The sequence below is a fragment of the Amia ocellicauda genome, chromosome 9 (assembly GCF_036373705.1).
Source record: "Amia ocellicauda isolate fAmiCal2 chromosome 9, fAmiCal2.hap1, whole genome shotgun sequence".
NCBI classification, from domain to species: domain Eukaryota; kingdom Metazoa; phylum Chordata; class Actinopteri; order Amiiformes; family Amiidae; genus Amia; species Amia ocellicauda.
Window position 1 is genome coordinate 30,619,886 of NC_089858.1, and position 19,923 is coordinate 30,639,808.

Consider the following 19,923-nt stretch of genomic DNA (forward strand, 5'->3'; position numbering starts at 1 on the left):
AAACATTGCAAGTTATTTCAAAGTTAATAAAACTTCTATGAGGATAACTAAATGGGGGTCAGGTTCTACTGGCATGTTGTACATGATACTAAGCTACTTGCATGTGTCAAGCAACAAATAAAAGTCAGTATTCCAATTAAATGAGCCACTTCTGATGACAGCGCTGACGGTGTAGTTTGTGCTTTGGTGACGACTTATGAAATTCAAAGAAATATAAAAGAAAGAAAAAGAAGGCTAATATTCTTCACTCCAAAACGTATTATTCGAGGAAAAGGGGATGTGGTGAAGGAAAAGAGAAAAAATCATTTGGGAACAGAAAACTGAGCATGTCAGTGCTGTGTCTGCTATAAAATGTAACACCTTGGAAATTGAGAGGTGGCAGGCTGAAAAGAAAAGCTATTGCCACAGATTACCGTCAGAAAAAGCAATTTCCTTCACTTTTCCCTATAATGCATCACTGCCACAACAATACAAATAAACTTTGCATTACCAATCATATGACAGAATGACCATGTCAGAAATCATGCAAACAGAATGAACCAATAAAAAATAAAATAACACTGTACTTGTTCCATTGACAAACCTCTACTGGTAAAATTTAGGGCTATGCTATTTTTTATGCTGGTAAAAAGCATTTGAGATCAGCATATTGTTTTATAAATGAGTTTGAGTATAAACAAATAAGGGAAAATCGAGGGTTTTGATCATTCTGGCTACGCTCATGAAAAGCAACTAAGAATACAACAAAACACTGTTTATGAAAAGTAAAAATGCCCAATCAGATGGTACCAGCATCTACCACCATGGAAAAAGGCACCACACAAGTCCTCCCAGTAGTGACAAAACCGCTACACCAAAAGACTTGTCTCCAGACACAGGACTTTTATACACTTCACTGTAACTAGCCCATGTACCCAAAGAGCCCTGTGCACAAAATAAGGTAATAAACCTGTACCTGGGGTTGTCTTATATAGAAAAACCTGTAGCTCATAAATCCTGGAATTTCTCAAACGTCTAAGCAATGAGAGACCCCTGACCTGTCAGTTAAATATATAATTCATGGAAAGCAATTCTTCATAAGTGCCTGTTGTTTGTATCTAGTTGCAAATGGATTTATACCATATGAATGAAAACAAGTGGTGACAATAAAATACAAAAATCTACTAATGGGGAAACATGTCTATTCTTATTGTAGTCAATTCTCATACTTATTGTGTGGCATCAATATGTATGTGAAAATAACATCACAACTCAGCACCATTTTCCAATACATGGAGACATATTCAGGATAACTGGCAATTTTCATTTAGATTTTTGTTTTGTTGTTTGTGTGAATGTGTGCGGTCTCTGATTTTGATGAGTGAGAAACATATAACTTTACTTTTGCCATCTTAGGAGGATAGAATTGTCTTGTGTTATTATTGTGGTTGTTGTTTTACATGTTTTATATTTACTCAATTCTACTAAAACCTTCATAGAACAATATTAATTATTAAAATAAATACTGAGTTGCATTTAACTATGGACATGCTGATAGTGTGAAGAATAGGAAGAAGATGATGTATAAAAAGAAGATGAAGTAAAAATCTTGAACTTCTCCAAGTCCATAACCAAAGAAATAGGGAATCAATGCCAATGCAATTTAAGAAAATAAACAGTCTCAGCGCTTTACTTATTCTTAGTTGCAACACATCTGTAGCCACAAGGGATGTTTTACAACAAAAATGTTCCCATGTCATAGTACACAAAATTTACCAAGACTTCTTAACATCAAACTATATTGAGATAAAGACACCGGTAATTACTTGTAATGTAATATAAGCTTTACAAAAACTGTGATGTGAGCACAAGGCTATTTTTTGTAATGCTTTTGAGAGGTCAGATGGAAATGGCATATCACAATCAACCACAATCGTTTCTAAGTGAATACACTGACATCCTTTTCACATGAGGCGAACAAATGTAAACCACAAAGGTTTTTGTTTTTCTCTATCATGCCTTTTCTCACGTATATAACACACTCTGATATCCCATTCTTTCCGTTATTGCAACTTTGAAATGTTCTCTCCTGACACTTGGTTTCCAAGAATCAAACGATGGTTCGAAGAAATCAACTTTAAAGCTCTTTTGAAAAACAAGCTGCAGCACATCTCTGGTTTTGCATCCTAAACCGATTTGATTATCGCAATCCTGATAGGATAGGATACTTGTTGAAAAAGTCAGATTGTCAGAGGACTATTGGCTGGAGATGCACATTATATTAAAAGGGAAATGTAAAACTCAGTTGCTTTATATCAGATGCAGGTGATAACATTTTTATATTTTATTACATCTTATTTCTCTCATAGTATTAGTCCCTTTTATATATACACTGTTGGGTTCTACTTATTGATACATATTATTTCTAAAAACATGTAGGCCTACATGGTTATCCAAAAAAGTGTATCATGTGTGAAACTCTTGATACCAATTATATATACACTGAGCGTACAAGACATTAGGACCACCTGCTCTTTCCATGAAATAGACCAACAAGGTGAATCCAGGTGAAAGCTATGCTCCAATACTTATGTAACCTGTTAGATCTACTTCAGTCAGTGTAGATGAAGGGTAGGAGACAGGTTACTGAAGGAGTTTTAACCCTTGACACAATTGAGTCATGGATTGTGTATGTGTGCCATTCAGAGGGAAAATGGGCAAGACAAGAGATTGAAGTGCCTTTGAACGGGGTATAGAGGTAGGTGTCAGGTGCGCTGGTTTGAATGTGTGAAGAACTGCAATGCTGCTGGGTTTTTCATGGTCAACAGTTTCCTGTTTGTATCAAGGATGGTCCACCACCCAAAGTGGTCGAAAATGGCTCATTGATGAAAGAGGCCAAAGGAGGCTAAAACTAAATGTGCAGAGCAACAGATGGGCTACAGTTAGTCAACCTACCATCCACTACACTTTGGTGCTGAAGGACCCATAAAAGAACATACAACTCATTGTATCTTGACATAAATGTGGTATGGCTGCCGACGACCTAACAGAGTTCCACCTCTTTCAGCAAAATACAAGAAACTCCAGTTGTAGGGCTATAGAAAGCACACACTGGACACTGGAGGATTGCTATCCATCTGCTAATGGATGGTTTCAGCAGGATAATGCCCCATGCCACAAGGCTAGGATTGTCCAGGAATGGTACATATATATAGAGAGAGATAGAGAAAGAGAAAGATAAATAAATACAATTTAATGCCATTTGTGATATTTTGATATCACGTCATTTAAGTTTGTATATACATTTACAAGCACCATTTTTTAATGTTTCCATTTACACCATCCTAATTTGTTAACCAAACCCAGCTCACCATTTTGACACTACTAGAATGAGGATGATGATGACAATGTTGAAAGATGCATGCATACTCTGATGTATGCACTATCAAGCCATGCATTTCTCTTCACTCGGTAAGTCCTCAGCTCAAATAGCCAAGCTATAGCATCGTAGAGAAGAACCATTAGATTTGTAATACTGACAGTTCACAAGCACCCAGTAAGCCAGAGGGGTCACTATTGCTTCTAGGAACAGTTACTACAATAACTGTTCCTAGAAGTGATAGTTGTGTACCTGCCCCTGGGAAATCCCAGGTGAGTGAACAGAAGAAAAATCTACATCAAATCAATATTTGGTGTGACCACCCTTTTCCTTCAAAACAGCATCAATTCTTCTAGGTACACTTGCACACAGTTTGTGAAGGAACTCGGCAGGTAGGTTGACCCAAACATCTTGAAGAACTAACCACAGTTCTTCTGTGGATTTAGGCAGCCTCAGTTGATTCTCTCTCTTCATGTAATCCCAGACAGACTCAATGATGTTATCAGGGCTCTGTGGGGTCCATACCATCACGTCCAGGACTCCTTGTTCTTCATTACGCTGAAGATAGTTCTTAATGACTGTCGCTGTATGTTTGGGGTCGTTGTCATGCTGCAGAATAAATTTGGAGCCAATCAGATGCCTCCCTGATGGTACTGCATGATGGATAAGTATCTGACTGTACTTCTCAGCATTGAGGAGACCATTAATTCTGACCAAATCCTCAACTCAATTTGCAGAAATGCAGCCCCAAACTTGCAAGGAACCTCCACCATGCTTCACTGTTGCCTGCCTGTTCCCTTCGGCAAACAAACTGCTTTCTGCTACAGCTAAATATTTCAAATTTTGACTCATCAGTCCATTTTTCTGCACTCCAGTTCCTGTGTTTTCATGCATAGTTGAGTCGCTTGGCCTTGTTGCCACGTCGGAGGTATGGCTTTTTGGCCGCAAGTCTTCCATGAAGGCCACTTCTGACCTGACTTCTCTGGACAGTAGATGGGTGTACCAGGGTCCCACTGTTTTCTGCCAATTCTGAGCTCATGGCACTGCTGACATCTTCCTATGTGTCTTTCATCTGCTGCAGTAAATTTCCTTGGACGACCACCGCGTCTACTGTCCTCAACGTTGCCCGTTTCTTTGTGCTTCACAAAAAGACCTTGCACAGCACATCTGGAAACCCCTGTCTGCCTGGGAGAGACCTTGCTGATGCAGTATAACTACCTGTCTTGATGCTGTGCTCAGTCTTGCCATGGTGTATGACTTTTGACAGTAAACTGTCTTCAGCAGCCTCACCTTGTTAGCTGAGTTTGGCTGTTCCTCACCCAGTTTTATTCCTCCTACACAGCTGTTTCTGTTTCAGTTAATGATTGTGTTTCAACCTACATATTGAATTGATGATCATTAGCACCTGTTTGGTATAATTGTTTAATTATACACCTGACTATATGCCTACAAAATCCCAGACTTTGTGCAAGTGTACCCAGAAGAACTGATGCTGTTTTCTTACATTTCTTACAGCATTCTTATTTTATAGCATTTTTCACACCTGCCTAAAACTTTTGCACAGTACTGTACATTTACATGAATTCAATTCAAAATAAAGCCAAATTGATATTAAAAACAGATACACTTGGAATTACATATTACTTGCTATGAAGTCTATTTCACTCTAATGATAAGAGACAAATGACATGAAAAAAAACTAAATGACATAACAGAGCATCTTATAGTAGTATCTTATTAATTTTAATATGGATATTAAAGGAAATACTTTACCTTTAGATTGTTTAGTATAAATAATATTGTAATTCAGAGGAGACAAACTAAATTGGTAAGATTAAAATACATTTAGGGCTGGTTTCACAGACCCAGATTAGCACTAGTCTTGAATTGCCCGATGTTATTTTAGGTCATGTAATCCAAGTCTAGAGCTAGATGTTATAGTCTATATGCTTTACTTATTTGTTTAAAAAAACAAAACTATACCTAGGTAAAACTTCAAAAGCAAGATATTCTGATGAGCAGTGCCATTATTTCCTCGTAACAAAGAGGAAGTGTCACCTTTTTTCGCAATAATCAGGATAATTTCTTCATTTTTTATCATTATCTGATTATCTTTTTTGATTCTCTCAATAAATGTCTTTCTTGAAACCAGGGCAGTGATTCATGCTTTTACTTATCCAATTAAGAGATCTGACAACTATTAAAAGGATTTATATACTGGCTCCCTCAGAGCACTATCCAATTCACTATTTATTCATTCATTCAGGAGAGCCATTTATTTTCTGTACTCCTGCAAGTAGTGTGTGTGTGTGTGTGTATATATATATATCAAGAATAAGGTATTATCAGGTTTAATCTACTACCAAATGAACACAACACAGCTTCGTGTGAAGTCAAAAATCCTATATATAATGTGATCACTTCTTTATATTCTTGGCAATCTAGACCACTGAAGAACATAATTTAACATTTTGGTGTATTTTTGTAACCAAAACTGACAATGAATTATTACTTGCCCTACTATTTTCTTTGCAATATTTAAATTGAGCATGACTAGAAGAATCACAGACACTTATCACAGCGCAGAAACATGTGTGATTCACATTAAACAAGGAAGGATAAACAAGTTATCATGACATGACGTCCAAATCATTCAAAATATTGTCAAAAGATTATTCAAAATGTAAATTATTCAAATTTTAAATTTGAATTGGGTGGCTCTGAAGTTGTTAATTGCTTTTAAAAAGCATATATATATTTAACCATCAGTGAAAATGTATTGATTTTGCCTATTATTAACTACGATTGCTATAGGCTCTTAAAATACTCTGCATGCTTTGGATGAGATCACAGGTTTTACAAGAGAGACATTCAAGTATATGATTATAGGCTTTCTTGAAAAGCATAAAATGTTCAATTGTCAGCACAATGGCAAAATCAGTAACAGTGCATTAACCTACTGACAAAACAGATATTGGATATGTTTTTGTTTGTTTTTTAAACACAAGTAATCATGCATATGATTTATTTTAAATTTAATGAATCAGTTTAACAGTTATATACATATTTTGTGTACAAACACATGCATACAATCTTGAGAAACAGATATAAAAAATACATTAATGGAGTCAAATATGCTGATTCATACATGATATATATTAAAACTGAATTGATTTCTATTGTTACTATTATTATTATTATTAATAATAATAATAATAATAATAATAATAATAATAATAATAATAATAATAATAATAATAATAATAATTATATTCTGTATAAATTTACCAGACTTTAAAACTCAATGAAGCATTGCAGGGCTGAAATCTGGGCTTTGGACCAACAATTTGAATGTTTCCACCCCCTTGTCAAAGCATTTGATCAAAACCACCTTGTTTTCCTTATTATTGGGACACAGCAGGAATTCAAAAATAATAAATTATTTGTGCATATATTCTAATTTAAGTGCCTTAATATGTTTTGTGTTAGACAATGGCATTGTTTTTCTTACATAGAAATGTACAGTTCATACAGATAATACACACTACACTACATAAGCCTGGTACAGAACCTGAAAAACATATAAGGAATAAAAAGCAGAGATAACTGCCCTCTGAACCCCCAGATAAAGTGCAATGTACAAGAAAGTGGTTTAATATATGACTAAATGTCAGAAGTCAGGTTTCTTAGAATTACTTTTCAGATAAACAACTTTATAGTAGTGCACTTAATCTTACTTACTGGGAACATCTCGTTTATCACTGAATTACAGCTAACTTTAATTCTATTGATATAGCAATAAAGAGTGTTAAAAATGAAGAAGGCATTTTAAAAAGGCGGTTTTTCTTCTTGTTTTAATAAATCCAACGTGCACTATCACTTCTGTAAATGCATGTGATTACGATTTGCGCTGAACGTTTAACAATTAAAATCACCGTCTTTTTACCATTCTTAAACATGAACCATCTTACAACTTTAGCTCAATTACAAATAGCCTAGTCGTTACACGCAAAAGGCCTGCATTTGTTTTGTTCCAAGAGCTCATGGAAAGCCATTCTCTGCTGATATGTACAATGTATTATGTATTAATTTGTCTGAATTAATGCATTCACTTCATAAACAGGCTTAAACTGTTTAGCTGTTTGTACGTTAAGAAAACCGAATTGGACAGGTTTTTAGCATTAGAATCAAATTTAATCTGTTAAGGTTATTTTAAAAGGGTCTGGGACTACTAACTTACTTTAGCACACAGTCACATTGATGAATTTTGCTCAAATGTATGTAAGGGTTGATATTCGTGCATTGTATTAATCCCCCGTCAATGATCTTGTATATTTCTGCCATTCCTCAAAATGCTTATTATTATTCTTTGGTTGTACGTCTAAAAACTAAATATATGACTGATAGCTAGACACATATTTAGATAGATAAACACATAGAATAGTTTTTTGTATATATATATATATATATATATATATATATAGAATGACCTAAGGTTAAAGTGATTAAAACGATTATGGTACAGAATAGCATATGTAAAACTGATTTTTGTTTCTAATAAACATGGGCCATTAAAAAGAAAGATAATTGCAATAATTGAATTAATGTTTCTTTAAACATGCTTGTTTTCAATCGTACTCCACTTAATCCAAAAGGTGGCACTGTTGAGTTTTGTAAGTATGAAGCTCTAATAGCTTTAGATTTGTTTCCTTAAATGCACCCCTTCCATTTACTGACGGTGGGACACAGACTCGTGTTAACAGAGTATGCTCAGTGAGAAATATTTAAAAAGGTGACCAGGAACTATACAATTTAATTTTATATTATTTTTGAATTATAGAAAAAATGCTTTACATGAAAGCACGAAGGACGTGTTTCATGCATAAACCTTAAAGTCACAGCCTATGTGTATTTTAGTGCAGTTTTTACATGAAAGTTACGAAAAACTGGTAAAAGCATGTAAATAACTTCTCTGGAATGCGACCAAAAGTCCCGTAGAGTGCAAGGATATATAACCCAACAGTATAAGCATAATAAACTAATTATTAAAATGAAACTATCATACGTAATATGTAAGAAAGGGAAACTACTTATTAAGTACAACAATTAAACATTAAATGCACTTGCTATTATAACACAATATGGACGATCTTTTTGTTATATACATGGATATATTTTGGGTATTAAAACGTATTTTTTTAAGTCACTGGTAATTTATAACGCTACTTCTAACGTTATATTAATATTTAACTCTTATTTCATCTAATCTAACAGCTTTTTGTATTATTATTATTATTACCATTATCATTATTCAGTCCGCAACACAATTCAGAGACAGCTGTGACTGAACCGAGTCTCGCACAAGGAAACGCAAACATATCCATTTAATAAAATGCACAATGTACCAATTCCCTTCAAACGGAGGCACGAAAGAGTTAAGGGTTTGAGTCCCAGCTGACAGTCAGCTGATAGTCCCTGACAGTTGAGAAAAGTTTTGTTTCTATACTATTATGTTAATTAGCTTTCAGATTGAACAAGCCCATTGGCTCCGAGTCTGACTCAATTTCCCATTTCAAAACTGACGTCAGGGCAGCTATAAAACTCAGCAATGCTTTTAAACTCATCTGCTGGGTGATCCTTTAAAAAATTCTCCAACAAGCCCGGGTTATTTTTTCTACAAGACTACAATTTGCCTCTAACTTGCACACTTTTACCTTCTCCACGTTAAACAATATCTATTTTTAAAGAAGTCATGAAGTGTTAAATGCTAGAGATAAAAAGCTGCTTCATGCAAAGAGAGGACGGAGGAAAACGCGCACTGCTCTGATGCGTCTGTGCAATAGACTCTGCAAAGGAAAACTGTAATCTTTTTTTAAACCGTTGCTGCAAATTCAAAGCCCTTTTCTTGGTAGAAAAATAAATAAATAAATCAAGCTGGCTCACACTCTTTCAAACCAGAACAGTTTGACAGCTGCTCTTCACCCCCTTTGGAGGACTGTCAACAGCAAAAGGATGGCATCAGAACTGGCAATGAGCAACTCCGACCTGCCCACCAGTCCCCTGGCCATGGAATATGTTAATGACTTCGATCTGATGAAGTTTGAAGTGAAAAAGGAGCCGGTGGAGCCCGATCGCAGCATCAGCCAGTGCAGCCGCCTGATCGCCGGGGGATCCCTGTCTTCCACCCCGATGAGCACGCCTTGCAGCTCGGTACCCCCTTCTCCAAGCTTCTCGGCGCCCAGCCCGGGCTCGGGGAGCGACCAGAAGGCACACTTGGAGGATTTCTACTGGATGACCGGCTACCAACAGCAGTTGAACCCGGAGGCTTTGGGCTTCAGCCCCGAAGACGCCGTAGAGGCGCTGATCAACAGCAGTCATCAGCTTCAGAGCTTCGATGGCTATGCTAGAGGGCAGCAGTTTGCCGGCGCAGCCGGATCAGGAGGCACCATGGCCGGGGAGGAGATGGGCTCCGCAGCCGCGGTGGTGTCCGCAGTTATCGCCGCAGCTGCAGCTCAGAACGGGGGTCCCCATCACCACCACCACCACCACCACGCCGGGGGACATCACCAAGCACCCGGGGTCGCCTCCAGCGTTAACTCAGGAGGAAACCACCAACACATGCATTTGGATGACCGGTTTTCGGACGAGCAGCTGGTGACCATGTCAGTGAGAGAGCTCAATAGGCAGCTACGGGGGGTCAGCAAAGAAGAGGTGATCAGGCTTAAACAAAAGAGGAGGACCCTCAAAAACAGAGGCTATGCTCAGTCCTGTCGCTACAAGAGGGTCCAGCAAAGGCACGTCCTGGAAGGCGAGAAGACCCAGCTCATGCAGCAAGTTGAACATCTCAAACAAGAGATCTCCAGGCTGGTCCGGGAGAGGGATGCCTACAAGGAAAAATATGAGAAGCTTATCAGCAATGGCTTCAGAGAAAACGGCTCCAGCAGTGACAACCCTTCCTCTCCAGAATTTTTCATGTGAGTCTCAGCATAAAAAAGAAAAAAAATCAAGCTTGTCAACCCCTTCATAAAAGTTCTCCATGTGAATTATTTTTGTCTGGGGCTTGTTAAAACAAGAAACAAGTTTGCCAACTTTTTTATTTTCATCTTTTGTCATTTTTTATTTGAATTTTTTATGAGAATCGGGGTTTGCTCAAGCTTGTCAACTTACGTTCTTCATGAGTTTTTTGGGGGCTTGCAATAGAAAGATTGAACTTGTCATCAAATAAAATGTTCTTCATTTTGGAGCTTGCTCTTTGAAACCTGCCATCAACTTCGTTTTTATTATTATAATAAGTATTACTGTTTTTACTTTTGTTTAGCTCATGTGAGGTTTTTTTTGTTTGTTAGTTTTTTTGGCTTGCTGTGTTTTTTTATAGACCGATCTTCGTTTTATTTTCATTGCAGTTATGAACTTATATATATATATATATATATATATATATATATATGTATATATATATATATATATATATGATTTATATCTATATATATATAGTCCAGAAACTGAGTTTCTTTTGGCATTGTTATGCTTAAAATCTAAAAAAGAAAGAAAAAACTCACCTGCCAAAAATCAACTGCAACTACCTTAAATTTTCATGTGAGTTTTGGCTTTGTTTTTTGAAATCTGCCAAACATGAAAAAAGACTCTGAGCCTGCCATTTTTACCCCATTCTCATCTCATGCATTATGCTTACTATTGTGTGTTTAGCAACAGAAACTGTAACTGTTTAGAAACAAATACATTATTAAAGAGAGACAATATATTAATAAACAACCCTGCATGCTGGACATGTACGGTTTTTTTTTTTTCTTTTCCTTTTTTGTGCTTGAAAATGAACTTTCTTGGATGACTTTAACGGCATGGCATTCATAACTTTCTTTTATTGCCTCATCACTTTTTTGAGTTTGCAACAAAAAAGTGCGAGGGACATCCTCTCCCACCCCCTCCCATGAAATTGCATCTGCTAATCTAGACTGCTTGATTTTGAGTTGTACGACATCGTCAGACTCCCATTTTTTATACAATTTATGCACTGAAGCATTCCCGTTGAAAGTTGTCAGACTGGATTCCATATTGTGTGGGGAAAAGGACTTCGAAATTTCTAAAAGGAATCAATCCCTCTTTGGGACTAAAACTGTTTATGGCTTAAAGCAGTTTGTTTTATTTAATAAGTATCCCATCCTTATGCATTTTATAACTCTGGAATGCTATGGGTTCCTAGTATATAATTTAAGTATATAGTTTTGTTATTGTTTTTTTTTAATCTGTAAGCCCTAAAGTTAATATGGTTATTCTACAGGTTGTTATTAAAACGGAATGTTGTAGATAAATTAGGTTTACCTAGATGTAGGTTTTATAAGGTCTGATGCACTAAATTGTTTTTCTGTTGTTGATGTAAGGGGGGAGGGGGGCTCTTAATTTGTAAAATTAAATGGGATTGTTTTATTACAAAAACAGAGCTTTTTTGCAGCATGTGCTTGCAATTAAAAAGAAGCTGGACAAATGTAGCCCTTGTTATACCACTGACTGTATTTTAAACCAAAGTATTAAATGGGCAGGGACTCCTGCTCACACAATGGGGATAACTAAACATTTGAATATGTATTCTTCTCAAAGAATTGAAGTATATTGGACTGAATTGCACTAAAATATTTCTTGCAAGCATATATTACAAAATTCAGAACTGTTTAGAACGCTAATAAGAAACATGCAGTTTTTCTTGGCATTGCTGCAGAATTTGAAGTGATGCAGTTTGAACAGTTGTATTATCATGCAGAATTAGAGGTTCTTAAACCGAATTCACAATTTCCAAGGCAATAATATTAATATTATTACGTATAATAATCAGTAATGTCTGGACATTTCTAAATCGTCAGGGATTGATACCCTGCTTGTGCAAAATGGGGAAGACACCATTCAACAATAAATTTACAAAACATGTCAATTAAAATTCTCTTCTTTTTATATATTTTGCTGTGCAAAATTATTTTATTCTTTCGACTTTACTAACCATATGTGATGTTCATATATGTGCTTCTTTTCTTTTTTTTTCATCTTCTGGATAAAAAAAAACAGAATGAAAAATATGCAATAAATAATACATTGCAATTTTGGGTTTATCCAGTTTTTCAGTCTTCTGTTAACACTTCTCTAATTCAAGCAGACATACTACATTTATTTTAGGTTAACGCCAGACATATTACAGTTCCATTGTGTGTATGTGTTTTTTAGATACATATTTGTATATAAAGTTTAAATGAAATAAGTATGCTCAAAGCAAAGGGTTAAATAATGAAAGTCACTGCTGTGTTAATTTAGCATCAACAATGATACTTTATCTGCCAAACAATCAGGTTTTTTTTTTTTTAATAGTGGTAGGCAGAGGTTCTTAAACCGAATTCGGTTTAAAAACTGATGTTAACTTTTTGAACTACATCGATACAAAGTGTTCTTGTGTTCCAGTTAAGTGAAACGATACATTTGATGTATCAGACAAACGTATAACCTGGGCTATTTGGGGGATGTGTTGTTGTTTTGTAACTTTCACAGATAAATGTGTCCGGTAACTTTGGAGTGAACTAATGTTTTCCCATATGAAGCTACTGCTTAAAGTATGTTGTAGAAATAATGCAAGCACGGAGCATTAGCACAAATACATCTGTGAAATATGGTTGGCAAAGTAAATGGGAGTCTGCTCCTAAATGGCAATTCATTTTAATTTAGGTCAAAATTGCACCCTAGAATACAAGTTTTCCAAGTTTGTTCTATGGGAAATGTAGTTAAGTGAATAATAATAGTATTTTTTATTACTGTTATTATAACGTGACAGGGAAAAACTGGGGGAGACAGATATGTCTTGCACCTGGAAATCAACCTGTTATTTTAGGTCAAACCAGTTGAGTTTGGAGCAAAGTGTCCATAGCCAAAACGCAGGAAACGGATATAACTCATTTCCTACCTTTCCCTGTGGATTCTAATATTTACCGGTTGCAGGAATGTGTTCAGGTAAAATTAGAAATAAGACATCAAATAAATAACTGGAGGAAAAAAAAAAAAAAAAGACAAGCATTTCCTTTCTGTTGATGCAGCCATTGCTGTTTGGCTTTTGACCTGCATTGCACAACTTTCAATAGGAATCGTTCGTGCTGGCTTTATGTCAAAGTTAATGATTAATATCAATGCAAACTGTGGTGCTTTGGACCGTCCAAGTAGTTTTCTATAAGTACGACTCACTGAACCTTAAAAGTTTAGATGTCATTTATTAACTTGTAAATAAGATTATATCCTCTTTTCTGTTATATCACAAACATATCTGTAGCAAATCTAAACCTTTACTCACGTGAATCGTAACGTTTTAAGATGTTTTCAATGTGCAAATCCAGTTAGAAATTCATGTCTCAAATGAGTTTAAGGAAGCTTATGTTGTATTTAGCTGGTAACAATATAGGGTTGCGTCTGAATGCGTTTATGTATTTAGGCTATGCATTTTAATTTCATAAATCATTAAGACAATTCTTTAATTGCTAACTTTTTTTGGTAAAAATAAACTGTTTTATACTGCGATGCTGCCGCAAATAAAATGAAGGGAACTTAGGCAAAGAATAAGTTTTGCGTTTTCAAACAATTCATCTATGCTATTAAAATAATATCTCAAATGATATAGCATTATTGTTCTTATTATTAGGGAATGTGAAAGGATAAGTTTAAAAACACAACCAAATACTAAATACTATTAGGTATATGTGGATTTCCAATGGACTATTTGGATAATTCCAAATGATACAAAGGGGACTGTAGTTGTGTAGTGTGAGATTTTTTAAATACATTGACAAATAATCAGTGTTATAAGAGATTAAACTAATGTACTTTGTTTGTGGAAAGGTATATGAATGCACAATAGTGTTAACCAAAATGTGTGTATGCATGTATCTATCTAGTGTATGTATGTGTTTCTAGATGCATACATGTTCTATTTATATTAACATATTCCACACTTGTATGACAGGTAAGTTTGTAATGTTTGATCATGTCAGTCTGCATAATAACCATATTTGTTTAAAAGTTTAATGAGCAATATAAAACCATGATGTGTATCATCTTAAACACCTAGGTGTTAGGTTGATCTTGATACTATTAGTACTGAATTGAGCTAAATGTACATAATTAGTATTTTGGGCAACTGTATAAAGCTGTATAGTTTCTTTTAATTTACAAAGAGTAGTTCCATTTTATAGAATAGCTATACATACACACATGCATATGTGTGTGTGTGTGCGCGTGCGTGTGCAGTTGGTTTACTGAGATGTAACTTTGCATGTATATTTATTAAACATCTGACAGAATTAAGATGTGGTATTGGTGCAGTATGCACACTGTGAGGTATAATGGAAGGAAACATTCTGCTTTGTAAATATATAATTTGAAATATGCATATATTTATTCAGTAGCAATCAGTTTATTCAAAGTTGCAGGTGACTTCCAAATTAGATACAATTTGACATCCTTGTATTAAATTAAAATGTAATCCTTATCTGTAAATCTATTTATCTACCTAGCTATATATTCTTCTGTTTGCACACTAATCTTGGGATCAGTATTCATTTTTTTGGTAAAAATAATCATCTAAAACCCACCACTTCCAAAGCTGTCTATAACCTAGCATCTGCTAAAGGTGCTGTGCAAAAGGCAATACAGTGATAAACTCTGCTTTTCTCAAGAATGTTCTCGACCTTCGTATTTCTTGTTCGTCAGATTTTAAATAACATGCATATTGTGCTTGAATACCTGCTAAAAGTTATTCTTCCTTTTCACATTAATCTTAAATGTATAATAGGGATAAGATGACATAAAAAATCCACAAAGAATACATGAAAAGTCATACTTAATGCAAAACATAAGCTTATGATCTCATTTGGAATTGTTTGAATTTTGAATCAGATCTGTTGTGTGTGTGTATAGCATGGTAATGGGGCAGTTGTAGTTGATCTATTGATAGATTGAACTGCTTTATAATGCTTATGTCTCTTATTCCACACTAACATATAGAGTACAGAAATGTACGTTCAGACAGAAGCTATAACTTTAAAATAAAATGTTACTTTGTGTTTCAAAAACTATATTAGGGGATATCTGGTAAAGATTAATTGGAATTAAATCAATTGAAGCAAATGTATATATATTTTCTTTCTTGTTGTATCCTCTATGTATGGATGTGTTCTAGTCAAGGTCAATTGCATTTTCCTTTTTGGTGTGTTATGTCCAGGTTTTGCTGTAAGCCCTAACTACCTTGACCGTGTATCATTTCTCAATCTTGTCTGCCCTTATTGCATGAAAGTGATTTACTATCAGCAGCTTAAAGTATATATTGCAGAGTAAATGAATTAGAGTGGTCAATGCTTTGGACTTACTATAGGGAGAGGAATAAGTTCAGTTGTTGTATGAATGCTAGGGCAAGCAACATTAATAAATGTACAGAATCTAAGAGGAAAATTGATGTATTGACCTAGCTTGGATTGCATGGTTAAATCCGACTCTAATCTCCTAGTGCTTTCTCTATATTGTAGCGCAGTGGCTGCTGTCGTAGCACAGGTTTAGTTACCAATTTACACACACACAGAAAAAGCATGAAATAATAGTCCACTTTCTGCAAAATTAAATGATTTTCATTATGATTAATAGCTAAGAAAGGACCTGTTTCTGCTACATACAAATGATAAATCATTGGTGATATTCTGCAGCTGTGTAAAGAATACGTTTTAGTATACATTCAACCAGCAATTTATGGCATTTGTTTTAATGCTTTGTGTAAGGAGAGATAGTTTTAATTCATTAGAAAATATAATTAACTATCTTCAAACCTAGTAAATAAATGCATACATTTGATTAAACTCTCTCTTCAGGAAATAATTTAATTTTTATTCTTGGTGTTTGTTGTTCCTTTCTAACATAATAAATGACAACACTTTTAATCATCTACTTGTTTTGAGTAATGCAAACAAAATAGCATTAAAAAAAGTAAATCATGATTAGAATAGTTAAAATATATTATTAAAATTACATTTTGTCAGGACTGTTTTATTAATCAAAGTAGAACGGAAATGCAGCAGCGGTATTTCAGATCTGGTTTCAATTTCTGCACTGAATATAAACTGCTTTGCTCTATGTATTGCTAAAAACATTATATTTTGCATCAAGGAAGACTTCCCCCTTCTTTGGTCAGCAAGAATGCAACTGTGCCTCCATAAAGTAACTAAATTTAATCCCTTCCTCTGTCACAAATAATCTGAATTACAGAGTGTCATGTCAGGAGAGGTCCACTTGGAGTCCTTGTTTACTGCAGTACAATAGACTTTTTTTTTGTGTGTGTGTGTATTTATTGTTTTGCTTTGTTTTGTTTCTGTTTGTTTTTAACTTGGAAGAAAAGAAACAACACAAGATAGCCAAAAGGCCCTATTGAAGTCTATTGAGTACATATTATTTATCTGTCTCTAATGCAGTATCTCTGTCACACTTGTATGTGTTTTGCAATATGCCTGCTGATCAAAACTCTTTTTGTTACAGGGACAATATTATAAATATATATACATATATAGGAGCTATCAGTTGTAATTGTACAAAAACTACTGAATCGATTATATGTTTTGTTTTGATTACTGACCCATGGAAAAATATCTCCCGTATCCTATAGCTGATCATAGCTGTTGTACTGTACAAAACGAAGAATATCTCACCCGGGGTCAAAACATATTAGTGCATTTATTTTGAAGGAAATAATTTTGGTTCTTGAGATGTACATTTTGGAGTTTTTGATGGAGGAGAATATTCTTAACAGGTTTAAAGATATGGTTTGCTTGTGTTAAACCCTTGCTAAGGAATGTATGAAATACAATGTACAGCTGGCCGGGAAGAGATAATGCATTAGGAGAGGTGATCATATAAAACTGGAAGTCAATAAAAAGTGTACAGTCCGTCACAAATTCATTAAAAATAATCCCTCTCAGAGGAGGCCTAGAAAGCAAGGTAGCGCGGCCAGATTAATTTCCTGTGCAAAACAATCAGGGTTAGAAGATACTGATGCAAATGGCATATCCATAGCAAGAAACACAAAATTCTGTATTTGTAGTTCACACCTATAGACCGCAGCCTGTTTCCCCAATATATAATTACCGACTGAATGTAATAACATCTGTGCTTCACATTGTTGATTTATTGCAAAAAAAGCAATGAACGAACCATACTTGATGCTGTTATTTGCTTTGGTCAGCCAAGTGTACCATCTTTTTTTTCTTTAATATATTACAGTGTTTGACATAATTTCTAATTTATTTAAAATGAATGATTCCTTATTCATGCTCCACTACACAAAACAACTGACACCTGAAAAACAAAATCCTGCTCATCAGGAGTTATGTGTAGGCTTTAATATGAAACAGCTGTCTCTATGTCATTATTCTGGTCATTTTCCTTTGAGTTCTATATATATATATATATATATATATATATATATATATATATATATATATATATATAGGAAATCACATTTAAATTCATACATATTGACATTTTAATCTTCAGCATTTATTATGCTTAAATGTCCTTAAACTAATATGACAGTGTCTGCGTAAGACAGGTGATGCTTTGCATTGCAGGCCTAATTGTTCTTTCAGAGCAGGCTAATCGGTATCATGATATACTTTGTGAATAGAGTCTAGTGTTGTTTGCTGTCATCCATGTAATGTAAGCTTATGTTTTTTTTATGAGTATGTGTGTATGTATACACACATACATTAAATTGTATATTGTTTTCTAAACCTCCTGCACTTGAGGTATACTGGAGGCAGTAAGCCATTGTCTTACATCCTAAACCTTACGGATCTATTCGGAAAAAAGAAGGTCATGGCCTGAGAGAAGAAATTACTGAAACCAAGTATGAAAAGAAATGCCTTTTTCTTGAGGGAATGTTTATAATTAGGGATCAATTCCGATTATTTTATTAGGAAGTACTTTTTTCTTTACAGCAGAGAATCAAGTCTGCTGCTTCAAACAGATTTTTATAGGAAGTACACTGTACCCTCTTTGTTGTCCTTGGGAGGCTACCATGCTTTATGTTATACTGATAATGAGGTGAATGATATGCCGAGGATTAATTGTGCACTCCTAAAAATGCACTGAAAGTAAAGATACACTAAATTAAATTAATCTTAAACAGCCCCACTTTGCTATTAAGAGGAAACTTTTAAGTAATGCATTATTCAGTTATTAAATAATAGAAAGTTCCTAAAGTTTATTAATCCGACACATTTTTTTTTTCACTATAGTGACTTCAATACAACCCTTTACATGAGATCTCTATGATTGATTACTTGTTTATTTTAATGTAATTAATAGAGCATACCCCAAGGCAAAAAACAACAAAATACCCAGCAATATACTTAATAATTTATTATACACGTGTGTGTATACACATAACATACATCATGCATGATATTTCATATTATGCTTACTTCATGTTCTTGTGTAGTTCTTGGTAGTGCAGAAACTTTTTTTAAATGAATCATTCTAGGTTGTTTACACACTAGCTAGATACTTTATTATTTTTATTATATATATATATATATATATATATATTAGAGATAATTAAAATCCTTATTTATTACTTAAAACAGGTTATGTTTTCTTTTGAAGTGTGTTAAAGAAACATACATTTAAATAACCACTGTGTAGAAAAGGGTTAAACTATCTACAGTTTCATGAAGACATAATTTTAATCGCTTTACGCATAGAGTATCTGCATCTATCAGATAAACATTTACATTTAAAGTGATTTAAATCAAGTAAGTTTATGTCCTAGTGTAGTTCGTCTATCATTTCAGAGCAACATTGCTGTTTCCCCTGAGTTTGGCGTAGCTCAGTAAAACTGAGTTATGTGGCATTTATTTGAAAACCTAATAATTTACCTTATTTTTCCTCTGGCTGACTATGTGAATGCAATATTTTCTGCAGAACGGTGATGATTTTCACATTACTCAAAGAGCCAGTTAGCAATCTATATTTTATAATACTTTTTAAAAATACTATGGAATGCATGCTATAGATCGCAATGTACATATTAACCGTGCTATTACCTAATGTATTAATAAAGGTTTGAAATGTTACTTATTTGAGATTAAATCTCTAATAATTAAACCCTGGCAAAAATCATGGGATTTTATTATTATTATTTGTGCAAAGCTCATTTTAAGAAGATATTCAATTTACAAATAGCTATTATTGCATACAAGAAGAAAACCTATATTTGTATATTAATTTCCATGATTAAGACTACCTACCCTTTACATTTTAGTGAGCAGTTGAAGGTGAACAAAGCTCAGCTGGATGCAAAACCTTTTACAACTGTATTGCAGGTTTATTCCATAAGTATTTAATTTTGATATTTTTAACCCAAATGTATAGATGTAATTTTTACATTAACATGATTTGAAAAAGTGTTTCCTTATTGCAAACAACAAGGCAGAATGTACCTCTATACTTTTTGTGTCATGCTTTTACATCTCAGATGTTACTAC

At 34.4% G+C, this 19,923-nt stretch overlaps 1 protein-coding gene across 1 annotated transcript in view; it reads left to right on the plus strand.

Annotated features, from left to right (window-relative positions):
• Positions 1-8,960: 8,960 nt before the first annotated feature.
• Positions 8,961-19,923, plus strand: part of LOC136759176 (transcription factor Maf) — a 152,813-nt gene continuing 141,850 nt past the window's right edge. Inside the window, exon 1 of the mRNA XM_066714057.1 lies at positions 8,961-10,332. Coding sequence (XP_066570154.1) covers positions 9,371-10,332 — 962 coding nt within the window. The 5' untranslated portion in view covers positions 8,961-9,370. The remainder of the gene's footprint in view (positions 10,333-19,923) is intronic.